General features: G+C 38.5%; 1 protein-coding gene across 2 annotated transcripts; it reads left to right on the forward strand.

Annotated features, from left to right (window-relative positions):
* Window positions 1–580: 580 nt before the first annotated feature.
* Window positions 581–22,713, forward strand: cdr2l (cerebellar degeneration-related protein 2-like). 2 transcript variants are annotated; one of them, XR_012359094.1, is made up of 7 exons: window positions 581–900; window positions 1,026–1,135; window positions 12,802–12,914; window positions 14,917–15,065; window positions 19,613–19,777; window positions 21,482–22,460; window positions 22,572–22,713. XR_012359094.1 is itself a non-coding variant. In XM_073856864.1 (6 exons), the coding sequence occupies exons 2-6, from the start codon at window positions 1,057–1,059 to the stop codon at window positions 22,368–22,370; spliced, it is 1,395 nt and encodes a 464-aa protein (XP_073712965.1). In that variant the 5' UTR covers window positions 581–900; window positions 1,026–1,056; the 3' UTR covers window positions 22,371–22,713. The 2 variants fall into 2 exon arrangements, 1 of the variants encoding a protein (XP_073712965.1); XM_073856864.1 differs by having other exon boundaries at window positions 21,482–22,713.
* The last annotated feature ends 985 nt before the right edge of the window (window positions 22,714–23,698 follow it).

Below are 23,698 nucleotides of genomic sequence, written 5' to 3' on the forward strand. Positions count from 1 at the left end.
TGTGCGCGCGGGAGGCGGAGCATCAAGACATTACAAATCCTAGTACGCCGAAGGATTGCGTCGGCGATTGGCTCATAAATATTAATGAACCGGTGGTGCTGATGTGGCTTGACAACCTTCCAATGGCGATGGCTTATTTTATGTATGTGAAACGTTTAACTGTCTCATCATAACAGTTTTCAGACCGCTCGGACTCATGTAATTAAAGCATTTATTTAAGCAAGAATAAACCATAACAATTTAAGTTTTCCTGATTTTAATAAAACTTAATATTTTGTGGAGTGGGTGGTTATAACAGCATGCCAGCTAAGGTTTTTTATATTGATATTTATTCAGAAATGTCATATAAGAAGAACAAGTAGCAAATAAAACACAAAATGCATTAACAGTACATCTACAGTCATCTGAACAAAGATTCAGCTAAGTGCAAGTTGGCTCATCAACATTAATTACGTCACTAGGCATGTCCATAAGAAAATTGCGGGGCTTGGGCTATTGAATATTAATATTGTCGTGACGTAGCTACGTAAGTGTCCAATGGCAATAGACTTCGCTTGTGAATATTAAGCAACGGATCTTCACTATAGTAGAGTTCGTAAACTTCATCGCTTGGGCGAAAAACCAACGGGATGTTGTTGGGAATTCAACAAAGCGGACAGCAGAGATATCAGCGCTTAGTACGGCAGTGGGAGGGATTGAATGTGACAGGACTAAACGGCACTAAAGCGTGAAATCATTTATATAACTGGAATTTTTTCTCTGCACGCCGGAAATATTTGAGTCGGGCGGAGCGAGTGTTTGCAGCTGGTCGCGCGCTGTCATCGTTACATTTCGGTGCATTGAGCGGCTGACGAATGCCGTGTAAAAGGACATTTATTTAACAAAAAACCGTCATATTAGGTGAGTAAAGTGTTTCCAACGCTGTTTTGACGCTTATGAAATATGTGCGATCAAAAGTACACTTCAAAAAGTCGCGTGTTTGCCGCATCGGCGTCCTTCATCATTTCTTTTGATGGCTTTGGTAGATTTGATAACGGCCCGGTTAACGACTGACTGATGCTCCGAGCCGGCAGGATGGACGAGTTTATTACTGAGGAGGACGAGCCATGGTACGACCAGAGAGACCTCGAGCAAGGTGAGAAAGATCAGCTTGATACATGGCCCAATGACAATTCATGGACAAAGATTGTACATTGTGTAAAGGTTTTTCATTCAGATTTTCTTCATCAGACAGTATGAGGTTTTATACTGAGATCAGTTTGAAATAAAGGTTACAGATGCGCGATTTGTCCACACTGGGACTTGTGTCCATCTGTGATTTAATTTAATGGATGACGTCTTCCTCTGGACGTGGACAAACTGAATCTGTGACAGTACAGATGCACAACATCTGCTCTCTCAGGTTTAATCTGCTCATCATAAACTGTGTAGGACTTAAAGGTATACTCCACTTTCATATAAAAAACCCGATAATTTATTCACCCCCATGTTATTTGTTTTTCTTTGTTCAGTCGAGAAAAAAATTGTTTTTTTGAGGAAAAAAACAGGATTTTTTGACTATTTAATAATAGACTATAATGGACCTCAACAGTTTGCAGTTTTCAGTGCAGTTTCAAAGCGCTCTAATGGTGCATTCACACAGGGTGTAAAGCCCAATTTATAGTCGTGCGTAAGTTCCGTAGCCTGTGCGTAGCTCTGCGTAGCCTGACCCCGGATTTCCACCAACTGCGTAGCGGCTCCAGATCGGTTCCGCTGCGTTACGGCTCCGCACTCTGCCGTCCGCCAATACCCACCAGTTCCGTATTTGTTGCAGAGCGGCTGCGTGCTGAAGTGACGAGGACCCATGAGGTCTCGCAAATTCACGTGATGATCGCGCGTTATCTAGTTCTGTCCCCGCCCATTATGATGTTAAGTTATGACGTTTTGCTTGACCAGCCCAGATCACAACATGAGATCTCACAAATTCAGGTTTGATCACGCGATATAGTCATGGCCCCGCCCTGCGGAGCTGTCCGGCATCCGTCAAAAATAGAAGCTTTGCGTATTTGTTCCGGAGGGCTGCGGATGGCCCGAGCTGTGACGGATTCGGAACGCAGTCAGTGGAGTCTTATTTAGCAAAACGATCATCATTAAAATAAAAAATAAGCACTTTTAAAGCAGCACCAAAGAGTTTTTTTGATGCTAATTAATGTCTTTGTGTCCGTTTATTGTTTAAAATGGTCCGCAAGTGTGCGTTTCGCATGTGAAACGCGCGACCTTTCGACGTGATTACGCAATACGTAAGGTCGCACTGGCGCATCACATTGCTAGTGTTAGATGAAAAGTGGTTTAAAAGTACGTATTTCTTATTGTTCTTGTCGAAAATGATGATAGTTTTGCTAGATAAGACTCGGTTGGGATCATTTAGAGCCCTTTGAAGCTCTATTGAAACTGTAAACTGAGGTCCAATAAAGTCTATTAAATTGGGAAAAATCCTGGAATGTTTTCCTCAAAATTTTTTATTTTTTTCTCAACTGAACAAAGAAAGACATAAACATCTTGGATGGCATAGAGGTAAGTAAATTATCTGTTTTTTTATGAAAGTGGAGTATTATTTTAAGCAGTATGTTATTATTTGTATAATAGTGATGGACCAATACGCAGCTAGGGTGTAATTTTGCGGTATTTTGGTCATTCTTAAAGGGTATTGTCTATTATATTATCTACCAGCAGTCTTGGATAAAGCAGAATTTCAGTCAATTATGAATAGATACAGTATAAATGTAAAATAACGGAGCAATAGTTTTGTTTACATATTCATACATACATATATAGTCAGATTTTTTAATTTATATCAATTTTTTAAATTTATAGATAATATAGAATATATAAAAATATATATAAATAAATAAATATACACATGTAAATGTTTCTTAAATACATACATGAATGTGTGTGTATTTATGTACATAATAATTACACACAGCACACACTCATATATTATGGCAAAAATCACTTTTATTTTGTATGCAATTAATCGCGATTAATCTTTTCCCATCCCTAGAAATTGCATAAAAAGCAGTAGTGCAGTAGTACTGCATTTAATCTTTACATTTTAAAATGTACGCTTTAGCGATGTGTTAACTTTAGGTGTCCCATTCGACGATCTCCTACTTTTCTCAAGTTTCATTCATTCAGAGGGATAATGATCATTATGGTGTCTGTGAATGAGAAGAGGATTGAATGGATCAGTATACATGTACTCTGATGGTTTGGGATGATGTCATTGCCCTCGCTTTGCCCTCTGGATTGAATAACAATAAAATGCTGAGCTGAAGTACAGCCAGTTACTGATATTTATGATTCGGGACAATTTGTTTGGCTGTACTCTCAGAGACAAAACTGATGACCTAATAGTCAAATGTCAGATTCGATTTAGGGAAGTGCAGTGGGAAAGAAAAATTCTTACCATTTAAAGAATCCATTCAGAGCGGATCTCGAAACTGTGATTGTTTGGAGGAGGAGGGTGGCAGGGGCGTTACAATAACTTTTGTTATGTTGTGTTGATTTTTTATTGAAATAAATAGCTCTAGCTAAGCAAAGAAAATAATTTGCTTGGGACTAAATTTGTTTATTTATTAATCTTTATTAAAACAATAAGTGCTGTGCATTACAGTGATTTTACTGTCGAGGTTAAATTTAAAGTATATTACGTATTATTAAAATTTTTATTTTGTTAGTGTAATTATTTGTTGAACATTAATTTTGATCAAATTCCTATTGATGCCATTACACGAATGCAGTAAATCACCCTTGTGTTGTGTCTAATGCTGTATAAACACCAAACGTGAGGCATCGCGTTTTTCACTCTACATAATACTCTAGATTTGTTAACTTCGAGTTAACTTTGTTAACTGTGAATATTTTCAACTTGCACCAAGACGCGTTTGAGGTGAATAGCGCGTTTGAGGTGAATAGCGCGTTTGAGGCGAATAGCGCGTTTGCGGCGAATAGCAGGTTTGCGGCGAATAGCGGGCTTGCGCCGAATAGCGGGCTTGCGCCGAATAGCGCTTTTGCGGCGAATAGCGCGTTTGCGGCGAATAGCGCGTTTGCGGCGAATGGCGCGTTTGTGGCGAATAGCGCGTTTGTGGCGAATTGCGCGTTTTAGGCGAATAGCGTGCTTTTGCATAAGCGCACGGCCCGTTTTGCGTCATTCGCATTGCCCTGCCTGGGTTTGCATCTCTGCATTGACTTTGTATGTATTCCACAAATCGTTGAATTAGTGTTTGGTGTGTACGCATTATAAGAATAATGCTTTCCTGTGGTAAAAACAATATAATGCACTGCTTATGGTGAATTATTGCTTTAATATATCCCTTTTAGCTTTGATTAAAATAACCTCCATTTAGAAAAGCATTGCTGTCATAATTTGGTTTCTTCCTCGACTTCACAGTATATCAACTGTTTTGCTTCACGCATTGTGTTTTGCATTGTGTGCATGTAAGACATGTTTGAGAAATGCATCAGTCAGCTACAGGAAGAACTTTAAGAGGCGGATTCATTCACAATGAAATTAGCTAAGTTATATTCATGCACTTTGTGCTAATGGCTTAATGGAAGTTAGACACAGAAACTCTCTATTGATCTCTTTCAGATCATATCCATTGTGATGCGGTTTTAGAAAGAATCCATCATGAGAGGAAATGTCGTCTGTGTGCTCGCTCAGGTCTGAAACCAGTAAAATGTCAACTTTGCTTAGTTAGTGGTTTTTTGATGGCATGGGTGACAATTTACTTAGTTTTGAAGTTGATGGATTTGTGACCCTGAATGAGCTTCACTCAGTATTGACTGATTTTATAGTATATTAAGTTACATATTAATGTCTATTTTAGGATAATTGTTGACCCTGTCTGTAAAGTCCAGGTTAAAGTATCTTAATCTAGTTATAATTAGGATCATAAAAATTTTGAGTCATTAGCTGCGTTTTCATTAATCTTTAAATTTCGCTAATTGACTTTGCGAATTTAAAATCCGTCCAATGGAAACACGTCAATTTCGCAAAAACTCCCATATATTGCAACCGTTTTTATGCTTGCATGAGGTGGTTTTTAGGCAAGGTGGAAAAAGTGTACACTTCGTAAAACTGCAATGGAAACGTTTTCAGGACACCTGATGCAAGTAAGTCATTTAAATATTATTTGAAAATGCGGTATGTACTAAAACCTCCCAGAAACACCTTAATACGTGTCTGCTCCCAAGTAAACTTTTCTTGTCAGTAATGTCTGGATATCACTCCTACATTTCTTTTGATTTAAAATAATGTACTATTAACTCCAAGAAAAACCTATATGTTGCCGTTCTTAACCCTCATAAGCCCCGATTTTCCTGTATACGTTATAGTTCTGCGGGGTAAAAATGACCCCAGAAATTAAAAAAGTGATTACAAAAATATATACAATTTTAATTATACAAATAATATATAATTTTTTGTTTACTTCACATCTATACAATAATGCTGTGTTTTGGGAGGTATGAAGTACTTTTGTACCGGTTTACCACTCAATTCCTCAACTACACCATTAGCTTGTTTGTAAAATATAATAAGTTATGATCTAAATTTGATTTAAATTGTTTTTAGATATCTAGACATTATGTGTTGAATTCGGCCATTTGGTGTTTAGAAAAAAAACATAAAAGAATTACAGTTTAGGAAATAAATTATTTCGACCAGCAGATGCTCATAAAGGCTGTTTACACTTGGCATTAACATGCGTTTTCGTCGATCGGATCACAAGTGGACGAAGTTAATGCCAGGTGTAAACGGTGTTCAAAACGTTTTGAACGCGTCCACTTTCGACCACTTTCAACCACATTCAAACCACTTTCGATCAGATTGCTTTTGTAGTGTAAACGCACATGTGGTTGAATGTGTTCGAACAGCCACACGCGACCGCCTTCTCTCCGCCCATTTATCTAATCTGAGGTACTAAACACAAGTTTTACGTCTTTTTTTTACTTCTGGCGTGAACACACAGTGAACAGCGCTATTTTTAGCCTTTCATTGATACAACTAAAGCGGCTGATCTTGTAGTTTCGTTTTGAAAGCATGTGCGCGATCCTATTTCATCAATTGCGCTGAAAATTCAGAGAAAGCTCTTACATACACGCGTACAAAACACTGTGCAGCATGTTTACTTGCTAATCACAAAATCTAAAAATCTAAAAATTATTCCACTGAGATGAAGTGTAAGAAAAGTGGCTTGAGTAGGTCAAGTATAAGGAACTTTCCTTGGCATTAATGTTTGGATAATACTCTTACGTCTCCTTCGGTTAAAAATAACGCCTAGTGCGGTGGATGGGATATTAGTAACCTACTAACATCAGTTGACGTGATATTTGAAATCACTTATTGTGAGAGGAAAAACTACCTTTCAGTTGCATATCGGTTAATGGAAACACTGTCGTTTCTCAAAAGTTTTTTGTCAAAATCGCTAAAGTTTTGCATAAATCTTTAAATGCAGCTACTGATTTTAATCTTTGACATGACCTTACTCAGTCGATAATATTAAAGATATCAAGGTTATATTTTCACACAGTGATCTTTATATTATGTAGGATCATTTGATGTAGAAAACTGTAAATCACAAAGAAATGACTTTGGCTGGGTCACACATATTAATCCGGTAATGGCAATGAAATAAGTTCATACATTTCTATTGCTTGTACAATATGTTAACGTGCCTTCAACCTTGCTTAACCCTCCCTCACAGAGTAAAGCGGGGCACACACCAAAAGATAATTGTGCTGAATTTGGGTCTTCGTGGTTGAACCGATTATCTTATCAGATTTTCCTGTGGTGCGCAGTGTGTTAAGAGTGTCTGAATCTGCTCAGAAGCACGTCGGAGCCGCTCAGATTCAAAATCCAAACACGCACAGTAAATGTAGACAACCAAGCGATACGAAGCAATACCCAATCAGAAAGCAAGCTGATGAAAGATGAAACCATAAAAACTACTTGGCGCAGCAGTCCAAAGTGAGATGGACATCAGAGATGTAAAAAAGTGTTAATGACATTAATACATGGCCCTTTGTTCGCCATGTCTGTTTACTTAAAGTCACGTTTTGCTGTGAGATACCGAGCCCCCTAAGCTGACATTGGAGTAAAAAAAATCTAAAGTTTAGTTTCATGTGCTCACGTGAAACCTTCATGTACATATTTTTTTAAGTTTACTTTGCATGCTCATGTGAAACCAATGCGTGCTCACATGAAAGCATCGCACACGATAGTTTCACGTGCGCGCGCGATAGCTTCACGTGCGCGCGCGATAGCTTCACGTGCGAGCGCGATAGCTTCACGTGCGCGCGCGATAGCTTCACGTGCGCGCGCGATAGCTTCACGTGCGCGCGCGATAGCTTCACGTGCGCGCGCGATAGCTTCACGTGCGCGCGTGAAACTAAACTTTATTTATTTGTTCCTTCGTGTCCCCTTAGGGGCTCCGTAGTGAGAGACATCGCGACATCTCCGCAAGATTTCCTGTGTTCTCAGTGGAGACTCGCGTTGTTTGTGAAGTTAATCTGATGGTGTGCTGTCATGACCACTAGGGCTGGGTATTGGCAAGGGCCTCATGATACGATACGTATCCCGATAAATGGATCCTGATACAATGTATCACGGTATGATACAATACGCTGCATGCTGCGATACATTGCAATACTATTTATTTTTTATCAAAAATGTAAAAATAGAGCTGAATTTAAAAAAGTCGGCTTTGAAAGCGGCAGGTGTTTTTAAATTTTCTGCCATTTTCTCACTCCCACTAACTTCTGAGACATTGGCCAAATGTCCGTATATGACAGACAACTAGACAGCGAGCACACAGAGGGATTTGATGAATTTTAAAAATATCGATAGTAGAGATTGAAATATCTATACACTATTTGGGGGGGGGGTGTATCACAATAGTTAGCTGTATCGATATTTTTGCACAGCCTTAATGACCACATAGCGGCACTCCACACACACTATATGAAAAAATGTTATATCATCGATGTTTTTCATAATGTTTGTGATCTCTCACATTTTCAAAATCAATTTAAAAAATCTTTTGGTGTGGCTGTAGCTTAAGTGTTAGTTTATGAGTCTACTTTATGAGTCCATTTTCTCTCTCTCTCTTTCTCTCTCCATCTCTCGATAATCAAGATGAAGCAGATAATCAGGTTTTACATTTTGGGTTCTCGGCCAGTACCAACCGCAATAACACGTTAGGTGTCTATAGGTTCATGTTTGTTCTTTGTTGATATGAAAAGCACACGTGCAGAAATGTTCAGTGCACACGATGATGAGGTCAAAGCCTCGGGCGAGCATCACTAGTCTGTGTTTACGTGTGTGCGGTTTTTTGCCTGGTCACATGCACGTCAGCTGCCAAAGAGGATTCATATCCTCACTGGAAAAATTTAATTAAGGAAAATTTCTTGATTGAGCTTCGTGTCCTCCAGAGAACAGCGCTGACTTTGTTTCTAGGCTGTTACTAAAATACATCTCTTACTGTACAAAATATCAAATTCTGTCTTTGTTACAAGGTTCAAAAATGTACAGCTCTACAACAATGATGATATAGGGATGCACAGTAGATTTTATTCTTTTTCAAAAAAAATTCTAATATGTGACCCTGCACCACAAAACCTATATTTGTCATAAATAGCACATGCATATTTTTAGCAATTTTCCTTGCACTTCATCACGTGAGCCAGTGTATCCAGTTTTTCATAAAATGTGTATATTAGCAGTATATTAACTGTATGAGAAAGTGTCTGTATTAGCCGAAATGTCTATATAAGTGCGTGAAACGGACACTTGCAATAAATCAGCACTAAACATTTAATATTCATTTAAAATATGTGTCTGTGTTGTGTGTGTTTCTCTCTATGAAATGTACCCATGGGGATACACACACACACATGTACACAATGCTCTTGTGTGATTTATAAATGTGTTTGTGTGTAGTAGGCCATTACACCATCTGTCTCATGATAAATCTGTACCTATATTAGATTAGTGGAGGTCAATGACTCTGAGCCCAATACATCACCATCATCATCCTCATCATCATCATCATCACCACCTATGATGTCACTTCTTTCCAGTGTGTGGTGATGTCACTGTTAGCGTGTTACATGAGGAAGCAGTGTTTGTGCCCTTCTGTGTTTGTAGGGTTTAGTATTAAAATAAATAATAATGTTTCTATTACTTACAGTAAGTTTAAATCATCAGTTTTAATGCTCTGTCTGTGTATTCGCAAGTCCCCAAACAAAAAGAGGATGAAAACCATTTCACTTTATTCACGGTGTTGTCTAGTTTTATGTTAGGGTGACCATCCTTCCCTCTTTGCGTTGTACAGCACATGACATATTAAGGAAAATGTCCTGCATTTTTAGCAGTGTTGATTTTAAATAATCATGTTACGAAAACTTGCATGCATCAGTAAAATCATATATTGCTGATATATTTCCCAGCCGTGACATTTTTGATTCTTGCGTTGCGCCTTGCTATAAGACAATGTCCCAAATCATATGAGTTGACTGTATACTGTATATACTGTCTTTCTTTCTGAGCTGATGTAATGCAGTTCATGTTTATCAGAAACATGCAGGATTAAACGGCAGGATTTTCTCTGACCTCATTTCTCTCACAGATTTTCACACCCGAGCAAAACATTTCAGCTACAGCACAGAGAGACACATTTCAATTCACTGTCAGATATCTGTTAGAAATATAAAGTGAACTGTACAAGCCATCAGTCCATTGATATTTAAACTATTTATATAAGCAATGACATATGTGACCCTGTCCTTTATGTAGGATGATTTTATGTAGAAAATCACTAAAAATGACTGAGTCATATGAGGGAATATAGTCACGGGTCAATGGTGATGTTGGTGTGTTTACAATATAGCAGCACTGCCTCAAGTTACTACATAATTGTATTGTGTTTGATTTTTGTGACGATTTTAATGAAGCGGATCAAATTGACACAAATAGCATCCAATGCAAGTTCCTAAATATCACATTATAAAAAAAAACCAAGAAGGAATTGGCTATGAACAGAACAATTTTAGTATTTATCACAGAGTGTGTCGATACAGTTGTCTAACCGATCTTAACCGAGGCATAAGGGTCTTGCAAAACAATCATCAATTCGAAAGGTCACGCATGACGTATGCAAACCTACCACTCCAATGTTTACAAGTGTTGAGAAAAAGGACCGTTCTGATGTTGTTGTATGTTGATTGATACTAATTAATGTCTTTGTGTTAGTTTATTGTCCCAAGTGTGTGTTTCACTTATGTAACACGTGACCTTTTGACGTGATTACGCAAATACGTAAAGTCGTGCTGGCGCATCACACGGCTAAGTGCAAGACGAGAAGTGGTGGTTTAAAAGTGCATATTTTTTATTTTTGCTGAAAAGATGATCGTTTTGCCAGATAAGACCCTTATGTCTCGTTTGGAATTGTTTCGAGCCCTTTGAAGCGGCATTGAAACTGTAAACTGTTGGGGTTCACTAAAGTCCACTAGATGGAAAAATCCCAAATGTTCTCCTCAAAAAACTTCATTTCTTTTCGACTAAATAAAGAAAGACATAAACATCTTTGATGACATGGGGGATTTTTTTAATAAAAGTAAAATATTGCTTTATATGGAATTTCATATATTGTAAATAGAAATGATACTCACTTTTACCATCTGTGTCTAAGTTTTTTTTCAGTACTGAAATAGTAAGAATCATTTTTCCCCATAATAAAACACAAATATAGCAACACCCAAGACATATATTTAATTTGGCCATAAATGTGTCACAAAATTTACATCACAGGTTAACTTGTTTTTCCTACAGCTTAAAAACCAAAACAGGTCAAATTGACCCGGTACATAATACATAGGTTAAGGACAAAGTTGAGGTAATTTTCAGTCTCTTGCACCTATTGTCCGATTCACGTTTTTAAAGGAACAGTATGTAGGATTGTGGCCAAAACTGGTATTGCAATCACAAAACTTGTGGCTAAAACTGGTACTGCAATCACACAACTGGTGGCCAATACACAAAATGACAACATAAACATCAGTTGAGGGCTGCAACTCCACTTTTTAAATGACAATATCCTGGCCAGATCACTGTTGTCAGTGATATAAGTATTTGAAATGAAAATGATTTCTTAATGTCTAGTGACATATCAGGGCCATTTTATGATTAATTCATATAAATTTCTTACATACTGTTCCTTTAAATTTCCTTTGGTGTGTGAGTGTGTGTTAGTACATGTTAATGATATGCTAAAGATACAAACCCCAAAGTAAACAATGACGCGAGTTATCGTCTCCAACATAAATCTATTTTCTTGGACTACAACAAACACACGGATTGTAGGCAACAGTTTACGGTAGCACTTTATTATAATATTCATTGGTTAACATTAGTTAACTACATTGGTTAACATGAACTAATGATGAACTGCACTTATGCAGCATTTATTAATCTTTATTAATGTTAATTTCAACAATTACTAATACTTTATTAAAATTTGGGTAACGTTAGTTAATGCACCGTGAACTAACATGAACAAACAATGAACAGCTTTATTTCTATTAACTAACATTAACAAAGACGAATAAATGCTGTAATAGATGTATTGCTCATGGTTTGTTCATGTTGGTTAGTACATTGACTAATGTTAACTAATGAACATTATAATAAAGTGTTACCCAGTTTACTTCCTGGGATTGGGGATGTAGACAAGACCGACATTATCATAATTCCTCCCGCTTCGGACTCACATCCTGTAAGTTAACTCCTGCTAGCATTGCATTGTGAGCGAATCTTTCAAACATGGTAAGGAGCGTCACATTTCCTGCTGACGTCAGAGGTAGGGATGCATATCAATTAATCACGATTAATCTATAGCAGAATAAAAGTTTTTGTTTACATCATATATGTGTGTGTACTGTGTATAATAATTATGTATATATAAATATGCACACATGCATGTATAATTTTAAGAAAAAAATATATTTATATATTAAGTATTTATATTTATATATAATATAAATTATACATAAATATACAAATGTATATACACATGTAAACATTGCTTAAATATATACATGCATGTGTGTGCATTTAACTTTACAAAGTTATTATACACAGTACACACACATATATGATGTAAACAAAAACTTTTATTCTGCTATAGATTAATCGCGATTAATTGATATGCATCCCTAGTCAGAGGTATTCAGGCCAATCACAACGTACAGATTAGCTGGCCAATCAGGGACACAGTGCTTTTCAAATCTGTGTGTTTCGGGAAAAGAGTGAAATCTGGAGCTACAAAAATGTACAGTATGTTGAAAATAATGTGTTTTTTAAACCATAAACCACGCGAACACATTGTATTATATCAAATACACAAAAAACGTTTAGTAATGAAATAGGTGCTCTTTAAAGAGGTATGCACTACGGTTAATATTTGATCTTTGTTACATCATTACAAATACAATACTGTGTATATCATGTGTTAACAGTATCATCATCCAGGCGGAGAGAACTGTACATTTATTACAGAATTGCTATATCATCTTTTTATTGGCTCTGGTTTCATACAGGCCTTGTCATCAGTGACACCTTAAAATATTGTCTAGGTAGACTGCTTACTTAATGTCCCCTAACTAGCTACATTGTTCTAGATCAGAACCCTAAAATGTATTTCCTTCCTCCAGACTTTCTTCCTGTTGTTTTATTGTTGGTGTCTCTGTATACTCTCTTAGATCTGCACTTAGCAGCTGAACTGGGCAAAACTCTTCTGGAGCGCAATAAAGAGCTGGAGGACTCGCTGCAGCAGATGTACATCAACAATGAAGAGCAGGTGCAGGAGATTGAGGTAACACAGTAAACGCATCTGCACAATTCAAATGCAATTTATTCATATTAATTTTAAGAATGACACACAGTCCTTCTCTAAAGGTCTCTGACCTTTACGTTTAGGCAAATTTTTTGATTTCCCATTAGTGTGGTGTGATTGTAAAGGCTGATGTCAAGCATGTTTAAAGCTCAGTGTGGGAGTTGTCCGTCTCTGTGCCAGATCTGATGAAACAAAGACTGGATTACAAGTCTGAACAATGAGCTGATCTGTTCAGGATATATCTGGATATAGTTCACATTCCCTCGTTCTCTATATGTACTGTGCTACATTTACATACAACATTATGACTGCAAAGATTTGATATTAAGCACAGAAAAAATGTACCATAAGAGGTTTATACTTTTTGGATTACTGGATGAAAATTCAGTCTGATAATTCACACAAAGCACATTTCACAAGTTTTGCACCCTTCCACAAGAATGTGTCATCAGCCTGTAGGTAATAACTGCTCCCCATTTTTTATTTTATTGAAATGTATTACACACTACACTTTTAGCTTTTTTCTAAAAAAAGTTAGAAACGGTTTACATTACGCTGCTTTCCTCCTCCTTTCCAATGCGGCATTCTGAAAAGTTGAAGTCATGCATTGTGGATCCGTCTGCGTCGCGTTACTGGCGTTGCTCGCAGCAGAAGTCGAACATTTCTCAACTTTTAAAGCGCCAACGCAGGGCTCAGCCAATTTGATCGCCTTATGCAAATATCCTAGTGCATGTTTATGCAAGACGACCGGCGAACAGAAGACCATGTGTTGACTATGACGATCGCGTCAAGCGTTAAAATAATGTGTAAAAGACGTGAAATGTGAATCGCCTCATAATATCATAGATGTAACATTTACATAATAAATGACAATTGACATTGTTTGCATCACTGAAATGATATCTATCCCATATCCATGATAATCTTTGCTTTTTGGCTTTGATGATATTTGATATGTATAATATGTTTTGATGTATTTGCTCTGAAATTATTCAGTGGTCATGACTTGTTTTAATCTTAAACTTGATCTTAAAGGCGGGGTGCATGAGTTTTGAAAAACACTTTGAAAAAGGGAGTCGGGCAGAGTACCAAAACACACTTGTAGCCAATTAGCAGTAAAGCCCGATTTATAGTCGTGCGTAGGCTAACCGTAGCCTGTGCGTAGCTCTGTGTTGCCTAGCATGCACCTCGCAAAAATTTTAACAGCAAAATTGTTCTACGCGGCCCGCAAGCGCTGTGATTGGTCCACCAGAACCCCTCCCGTCAGGTAAAAAAACTGCGTCATAGATATTTCCGTTTGTGACGGTGAAAACAAAGATGAGCCAAGTTGAGGAGTGATTTAACTCAAACTGCAACATTAGTCGCTGTTTATTTACTTCCATCATTGCTGGTCTTCTCAAATCATACACAACAAGTTGCTGTTTCTTCTTCGTTTTTGGGTTAACTTGCTAAACTTCTTCTTCTCTGACGGGCACGCTGCTACTGTGGTTACACGCGTGGATACTGCCTGCCAGCGGTCTGCCATGTGTATGCACGTCGATGCGGAGGATGACGCAAAAGTATGAACGAAAACTGACGTGGAACCTACGCCGTAGGACCTACACACGACTTTGACGAGCCCTTAAGGGGCGTGTCTACTAACCGGCATCCTTGCCTGGCTTGCATATGTGTGGCGCGGGTCTATTAAAAGAAGGTCCAGATTCTAGGTGTAGGGGCGTGTTTGTTTAGGTGATTTCAAATGTCAACATTGGTTTTCAGAGATCACGCACCCAGCCTGTAAGTAGATTTAAAATGTTTAATGCAAATAATACAATAACAGATCCGGACATGTTGTTTACACAGTTCTTACTAAATGGAACACAAGAAAACATACTATTATTTTTATATGCCCCAAAGTAATTGTTGACATGTGCATAAATCACTGAACTGATGAAAAGTGAACTCACTTAATCTATGTCTGTACATCTCTCTTTCATGTTAGTACTTGACCAAGCAGATGGAAATGTTACGTGAGATGAACGAGCAGCACGCTAAAGTCTACGAGCAGTTGGACATGACGGCACGTGAGCTGGAGATAACTAATGAAAAACTGGTACTGGAGAGTAAAGGATCTCAGCAGAAGATTGACAGGTGAGCTACAATATTGGGGCTTCATGGGAAATGTCAAAAGATTTTTATTTGGTCATACTGACAATGTGTTGTAACCTTCCAGGAGCCTTTATAGGAATAATTCACCTAAAACTAGCCATGCTATAGGTGTATGACTTTCTTTGACTGAAAAAAGAAAATCATAGAGTTATATTAAAGGTGCTGTAGAATGTAAAATTTTATCTACCTACAGTAGGCATAGATGAATAATAAGAGTTGTGTACATGGTAATGACACATCGTGAGCCTCAAACATGATTGTTTCCTGCTTCTTATGGAAACCTCATGCATGCAAAAGACTGCTGGAAAACAGACCAATCTCAACATAACACCAACTGTGACGTTACAGTCGAGATGTACACCCCAACATTAAATGACACGTTAAATTAAGTACAATGTTGTTATATACTAGTTAATGCTACTAGTTGTGCTATTGATGTTACAGTTACGTTTTGCAGGTCCATACTGAAAAAACACAAACTTGCCACTCAGAAACGTCCATTAACAATCTCCAAACAATTGATTATTTCTTGAATTCTGTATCTTCGTCTGATACAGACTCAAACATAAGATCTGCTTACACACACACACACAGAGCTACTGAAGGAGCTGCTATGAGAAACAGCCAATCAGAGCAGAGCTGTACATTATTATAAGGTAATAATAGACCCCTTCACGGTTCACGTCACAGGCGGTTCCCACTACGCATGTCGGGGTCAGAAAAGTCATTACAGCAGACTGAGTTGCGTATTATTCAGTATCGTCAAAAATGCCTACTTACGTCGTAGGCTGTGAAAATCGCACCAGGTCTTCCGTTAAGTTTTCGCGATTCATGCTCAAATACTAATAACTAATGAATGCAATCATTTCATCTTTAACCCGCAGGAAAAAAACAACCAGCAGAGACCGTTTAAACAGTAGCCCAAATCTGAACTTGACAAAAAGCAGAGGACCCAGCGCACAGAATCTCTTGTCAATTGTTTCTGGATAAATATACAAAGTTAAGTTGGGGAAAGTTGTTCTTAAGTTTTCAGATATAGGTGATGAAAACACAATTTTCCAAAAGGCACAACGCTATTTTATTGCTTTATGTAGCCTAATGCTATAAAAGTATACATAAACGCTGCAGAACGTACATTGCGTGTACAGCGCGTGACCCCATTAACGTTACTTTAATATTGTGTGATGCTATTTTATGTTTCTGTGATGAGAAAACCGTCTCTGGATCATTTTTGCGCTTAATAAAGCCACATACCTTTTATGTAGATATCAGAGAACAATTTAACAAATTATTTCTAGAATTCTTTGGCACCTTTAAATAATATCCTGACTCTTTCAGCTTTATAATGACATAAGATAGTGTCCCATTTTTAAAGTGCATCCATCTATCCATCAACAATGAATCTATTTTTTATATTTATATGTCCACTAACAATTATTTATATTTCAAACTTTGAAACTATAATCACTGGCTTCCGGCTATGTTCGTTCACACCTTCATGAAATTAATCAAATTTAAATATATTTCCGTACAAGACCCAAAGCTTCACCTCAGAATGCATTTTTTTTAGCTAAAAAAAATGGGGCACTATCCAATGCCATTACAAGGCTGAAAAGAGCAAGACAATGATTTAATATAACTCATATTAGGTACGTTTACATGCAACAAAATAATCTGTTTGTAATGGTATTGATGGCTCAATCGTATTGAAAAGTCTTCATGTAAACACCTTAATCAATATGATTGAGGAGGATCGGATGCAAATTTGGATCATATTGAAGATGGTAGTGTAGTCCAGTAGTTCTCAAACTGTGGTCCGGGGCCCCCAGGGGGGCCACGAGATGGTGCCAGGGGGGCCCCAATTTTATGACATTTTATAAAATACATTAATTTATCATGAATTCTGTGTAATTAAACCTAAAAAAAAATAAGGCTAATAACCAACAGAACTACTTTGTATAACTTAATATGTTTTGTTTAATTAAAATAAAATATTAAATTTTAGAACAGTTTAGAACAGTTTTTTTGTCATAAATTTTCTTTGGGGGGCCACGAAGGAATGCACCGTTCACAAGGGGGGCCGCACGCGGAAAAAGTTCGAGAACCACACTCGTGTAGTCTAATCTGTGATCCGATCCACAGGAGAAAAGTACGCATGTAAACGCGTGAATCGGATGCAAAAATACATTGTGCACATGTGCAGAACATTTGTGCCCCAAGTTCACGTCTTATATTAACCTCTTATATCACACGATTCTCATCACAGAAACATAAAATAGCATCACACAATATTAAAGTAACGTTAATGGGGTCACACGCTGTACACGCAATGTACGTTCTGCAGCGTTTATGTATACTTTTATAGCATTAGGCTACCTAAAGCAATAAAATAGCGTTGTGCCTTTTGGAAAATTGTGTTTTCATCACCTATATCTGAAAACTTAAGAACAACTTTCTCCAACTCAACTTTGCATATTTATCCAGAAACAATTGACGAGAGATTCTGTGCGCTGGGTGGCGTTGCCAAGTCCTCTGCTTTTTGTCAAGTTCAGATTTGGGCTACTGTTTAAACGGTCTCCGCTGGTTGTTTTCTTCCTGCGAGTTAAAGATGAAATGATTGCGTTCATTAGTTATTAGTATTTGAGCTGTGAATAGTCATTGGGATGCTTTTGGGCTAGTTTTGAATGTCCATTGGGATGGTTTTGATATGCGAAGCTGGCAACCCTGGCTGTGCGCTTGCTCAGACGTTCGGTTCGGATTCTACACTGCAAAAAATGACTTTCTTACTTAGTATTTTTGTCTTGTTTTCAGTAGAAATATCTAAAAATTCTTAAATTAATTCTTAAAAAAATTCTCAAATTCACTTAAATTGTATATTTTTTGTCTAAAAACTAGTATTATTTTCTTAGCTCATTTTTCTTATCAAGAAAATACATCTTGATTTAAGAATTTTTAGATATTTTTGCTGAAAACAAGACAAAAATACTAAGTAAGAAAGTCATTTTTTGCAGTATATAGAACGGCCATTCCCAAACTGTGGTCCGCGGACCACTAGTGGTCCGTGAGGGTACTGCAGGTTGTCCATGTAAAGGCAAAATAAAATCTAAAATAATATTTTTAAGAATATGTATATAAAGAATATTGATATAAATTTTAAATTAAATTGTCGAGTTAAGCCTTTATAGGCAATTTATATGAAACAAAATGTTTATAAATGGAATAAATAGTTATTATTTTAATTTCCAGTTGGTTTCTTGATCTTGCGTTTCGGAAATGTTTTGCAGATGTGCTGTTAAGTGGAGTGAAGATTAATAATCCCCTAAAATCGCCAAAGGTTTTGATATGTTGACTATATCCTAGTGTTCTTGTTACTGTATGGATTTCATACTACTCCATTGCTATGGAAATAACCCAGTTGTTCAAATGAACCGCTTTGTGCAGTAAACTTTCTTTTAACAAACCTGTTGTACTGATGTGATGACCAGTTATAGTTTTAGTGCTAGTAAGCCTATTACGAGGTGCAGGTTAATTCAGGACTTTGTGTAGACATATTTCATTATGAGTATTATGAAGTGGTCCTACAAATAGTGGTCCACACACACAAAAAGTTTGAAAACCCCTGCTATAGAATATACATGTAAACCAACATTTTAATCAGATTGTAATGTTTAGGGTGCATGTAAACTTCAATAACCTTAAATCGTATTAAATTCAGTCGGATTAAAAAAAAAATTGTGCATGTAAACATAGCGGCTGTGTTCAGCTGAAAGAAGAAAGTCTAGGATGGCTCGAGTAAAATATTTCTCATTTTTGGGTGAACTATTTCTTTAAACTATTAATCATGAGCTTATTTCAGGCTATTACTTTTCCATGAGTAGTGCCGACTTCCAGCATTTTCCACTGGGGCTGGTGTTGTAGCCGGTCCTCAGACAGGGGTGGCACTCTATACCACCTCATATTTTTCACTGACATTAAAGACCTGAGAGGTTTATATTGGGCTCATACATGATGGCATAATTCACCAGCCCTGGTAGAAAGCTGTAATATTGTACTGTGCACATATCTGCATTTTAGTCAATTAAAATTATTGGGAGAACATCATGTTATCAATTACTGTATGAATGTTGTTTTAATTTGATTTATTAAAGTGGTATTCAAATCGTTCAGTTTAACTGGTACTGATTACTGAATCATAATTGTGACATCCATACCTCACACGACTGTCTTATAGGTTTTTTTAACAGTGTGATTGAAATGTAATGATTTCTCAATCATCCAACCTCGAGCGATTCACTAGCAAAGTCACTGTTACCATGGAAACAGCTTTGTGAATGACGCAATTCAGTCTTTTACACTACATTATACTTTCATACATTATTACAAATATATTATGATGTTGCGATCACAATCCCTGTGATGAAAATGAATAGTAAAGATACGTCTGACTGCAGGAGTACAGCCACTGCAGGAGGTGGTGTCTGATAGGGTTAATAATGGCTGGATGATCTCATGTTCATGTGTTGATGCAGACTGACGGCCACTATGGAGATGCTGCAGGGACAGGTGGACACGCTGACCGCTCGTGTGGAGGAGTTACGAACGCTGGAGGAGCTGAGAGTTCGCAGAGAAAAGAAAGAGAGACGAAAAACCGTCCACTCGTTCCCCTGTCTGAAAGAGCTCTGCACCGCTCCCAGGTCTTTACACGTTTATTACTTCTGCACTGCAGACTCTCACCGGGAAATAAAAAACTGCAGAGGAAACCATATCTCATCATTTTATGACAATTTTAGAGTCATTTCAAAAACTTATTTGGAAGTCAGGATAAAAAATTCTAGTGATTTATTTATAGTCAAATATACTCATCCAAAATATATTTGTTGTTGAGGTTTGACGTATTTAATTGATTACTTAACATCAGTGGCGCTTCGTGACTGCTCATCCGAGGCGGCGCTAATTCAAAATAAGTGTTCGGACTGTCATGTGTGTTGCTTGCGTTTTCAAAACATGTGTTTGTTGCGTCATATGAAGCATGTGCATCACGTGTTTTGTCAAAGTAAGTGCCTGCTGCACACGCCTCAAAACCGTTTATGATAAAAGAGACGCTCAAGTTCACAAAATACACGCAAGACACTCTCTTAACACTAAACTCTGATTACACATGAGATTATGTGAGTATCTGGCAAACACGAGTGTTTCTTTTATCATAAACCCTTTAGACGCGTCTGCAGCAGGCTCTTATTTTGACAAGACACGTGATGCACTTTCACTCGACACGCAGAACACATATTTCGAAAAAAGAAACCACACACATGACGGGATACATACATGTTGTGACGAACTTCGCATTGAGCGCCCTCGAAAAAAGAAGTCACCGGCCACCACTGCTTAACATTTACATATATCAAAAATTCATAGAAATTTGAAAAAAGTAAAAAAAATTATAGAAAATAAATCAATTTTACATTTTAATAGTTTTTTTGATATGATCTGTACTCGCATTTCAAAAATTAAAGTGACTTTAAAGGTGCAGTGTGTAGATTTTAGTTGCATCTAGCAGTGAGGCGCCGAATTGCAACCAACGGCTCAGTCCACAGCTCACCCTCCCTTTCGAAACTGCTACGATAGATGACAACATGTTTGTCCTGTGGTGGCTGAGACAACATGGGAATTAAACGCGCTCTGTAGAGCAGTTGGGTTCACAACAGCCGTGTTTGAGTTGAACATTTTGAGTTTACTCGCTTCATTTGCACATGATATTCTAGTCATTTGAGACATTAACGTGGAAATTTGTGTCATGGGAGGGGCTTCTGCGACTCCGCACGCTCCCTGTAATCACGTGACTACTAGAGCAAGCTCCTTATTGGTTAACGCAGCGCGTTGTTCCGCCAAGGTTAAAATTTTTCAACTTGGGCGTTTGATGCAGCAATGCTCAATTCGCACGAATTAGATGCGCGAATGAGGCGGAATCGTATCTACAGCGCTAAACGCCTCATTCGCGCCACGAGACCTCCACATTGACTTAACATTGAAATCAGTTGCGCTTGATGCCTCTACCAGGCTGGTGGGAACGCAGCATTAGGGCTACCGTAGAAACATGTAGGCGCAAATTGGCAACCTTCATGTAAGGGGACCGCAGTGTATGGAGATAAAAATGTCTCATTCTAAGATAATAAAAACAATATGCGCCACTAAAAACAAAGTTATGTATATTATATTGCATTTCTGTCAATAAACGTACCCACTGCACCTTTAAAGTCATGGAAATTCATTGGTCATAAGGTGATGTTAAAAAAATGACTGCAACTTTGTTCCCGTATAACACCATAGGTACCTGTTTTTAATGACTTTTGGTTCTAGCATTGTGCCGCCCCTGCATTCATGCCTTGGCTGTTTTGCAGGTACGAAGACAGTTTCATGGTGTCTTACCCGGGCAGTGGTGATCTAGAGGAATGCCAGCCAGAGGATGAAGAAAACGAACATCTGCGAGTGATGGTGTCTTCTCTGCGTGCAGCCGTGGCAGCGGAGCGCGGCCGTCGCGAAGCAGCAGAGCGGGAATGTTCTGCAGTGCTCCAGGAGTACGAGCGTTTGGAACAGCGTCTCCTAGGGGCCGAAAACTGCCAGCGTCGTGTGTACGAGCTGGAGGCGGAGCTGCAGGAAATGCAGCAGCTACGCAAGTCCCGCGTTTGCCTGCTGAGCGGGGAAGAAGGGCTGGAGCAAACGCTGCTCAACAGCGCCCCCGAGACGGACACGCCGGACGATGCCGTCATCGGCGGGACGCCCAACGGAGATGCGTCAGATGCAGCACCCGTCCGGAAGAGTTGCAGCGACACGGCTCTGGATGCCATTTCTGCAGTCGACGCCTCCGGTAGACGTAAGGGTAGCTATGCGCTGCATGCCAACGGCGTGCGGAAGAGGGGCATGTCCATCCTACGGGAGGTGGACGAACAGTACCACGCGCTTCTGGAGAAGTACGAAGAGCTGCTGGGGAAATGTCGGCGCCACGAGGAGAGTCTGTGTCACGCCGAAGTGCAGACTTCTCGTCCCGTGTCCAGGGACCCGTCTATGAAGGAGTGCCGGGTGGCAGAACCCCAGCAACCGCCAACTCCACCCCAGACGCCCTCAACTCCAGAGGCCCTGGAGGGCATCAGCCGACAGGTGGAGGCCGTGGACAAACGGCTGAGCCAGAACACTCCCGAATACAAAACCCTCTTCAAAGAGATCTTTTCCCGCTTGCAGAGAACCAAGACTGACATAAACTCCAGCAAAGGGAGGAAAAGTGGAAAATAGACCTTTTTCTTGCTCCTAATTAATTGTGTGTTCATTTTTCAGAGCTGCAGTAAGTGACAACACTACATAACAATGTCATTGTGGTGCCAGGTATTACAAGACAACGCCGCCTCTTTCTGTTAACAGGAAATTGTTTTGTGTCTGATGTTTGTGTCTTTTAAGATAAACCATATACTCACTATTGGTTCGTGTAATCCACAGGTATATTGAGCAGCACAGGAGGTGATGTGGATTATTTGCTTTCTCACAATCTTATATGTATTACACCATCATCATCATCATTAATAACCATAGTATTGTGTAACCACTTTAGTTCAACATTAAATGACACTTTGCTTTATAAGGGTGTTTGATACATTTATTACCTTGAGAATGGATGAATAAATATGTTCAAGACAACACAATCGCATGGCAATTTGTACGTACTGTATTTTACGAGGTGGCCCACATTGAACGTTTATGTATGATTTGTTTCGTCTCTGTGACGTTAGGCTGCGGGTTGTTTTTGTTCGATTCACTTCGTATGAATTAATACGAATTAATCAACTTGTTAAATACGTACAAATTCCAGTGAGATAAGGAATAAGACTGGATATTTCTAGATGGTAATCCTCCTTCTGTGAAAACTTACAATTGTATGCTATGCATCTGGAGTCCTATAGTAGTAATCCTAGACCATTAGCAGTAGCTGCATTTTCATTAAAGATTTGCGCAAACTTTAACGTTATTTTCTAAATGTTGACAAAAAATTCTTGCGAAGTGACAGTGTTTCCATTAAACAATGTTACACGACCAACGCCCCATTCAGACCACCAGCGACTAGCAGTTGGAGAGCGATGCGATCTCAATAGAAGCTTGGCGACTTCTGGCGTGACGAACGAAAGTGACCGTTTGCATCCGATTGGGCGCGTCAAGCAATCCGAGAAAGTTAAAAGTCCCGTTCTTTCTGTGTTTTTGAAGCTTTGATTGTGTTTACACTGCGCAATATAACACGTGTTCATGTTTCACGTGTAAAAAAAACACTATTTTTCACACAATTTACTTATCTGTATAGCCCTGTTTTCACTGTCCTCAAAACAGGCTGATGTCTTCCTTGTTCTATGAAGTCCCTCCTTCAGAAATACGTGTCGAGTTCTGATTGTGTAGTTTGTTTAGTGTGTTGTGATTTGACAGCAGCTTAGCTTGCCGTGAGCTTAGCTGGCAACTGACGTATTCCTGTGGGCGAAGGTTAGTCAGAAAAACTGTTCTAGTGACGTCATTAAAGCAGGAAGTAGAGGGCTGTAGTCCAAACCGGCCGTTCGCTGTAGGCTTTGAAAGGTGAATTCTGT

This window comes from Misgurnus anguillicaudatus, chromosome 19 (assembly GCF_027580225.2).
Source record: "Misgurnus anguillicaudatus chromosome 19, ASM2758022v2, whole genome shotgun sequence".
Classification (NCBI taxonomy): domain Eukaryota; kingdom Metazoa; phylum Chordata; class Actinopteri; order Cypriniformes; family Cobitidae; genus Misgurnus; species Misgurnus anguillicaudatus.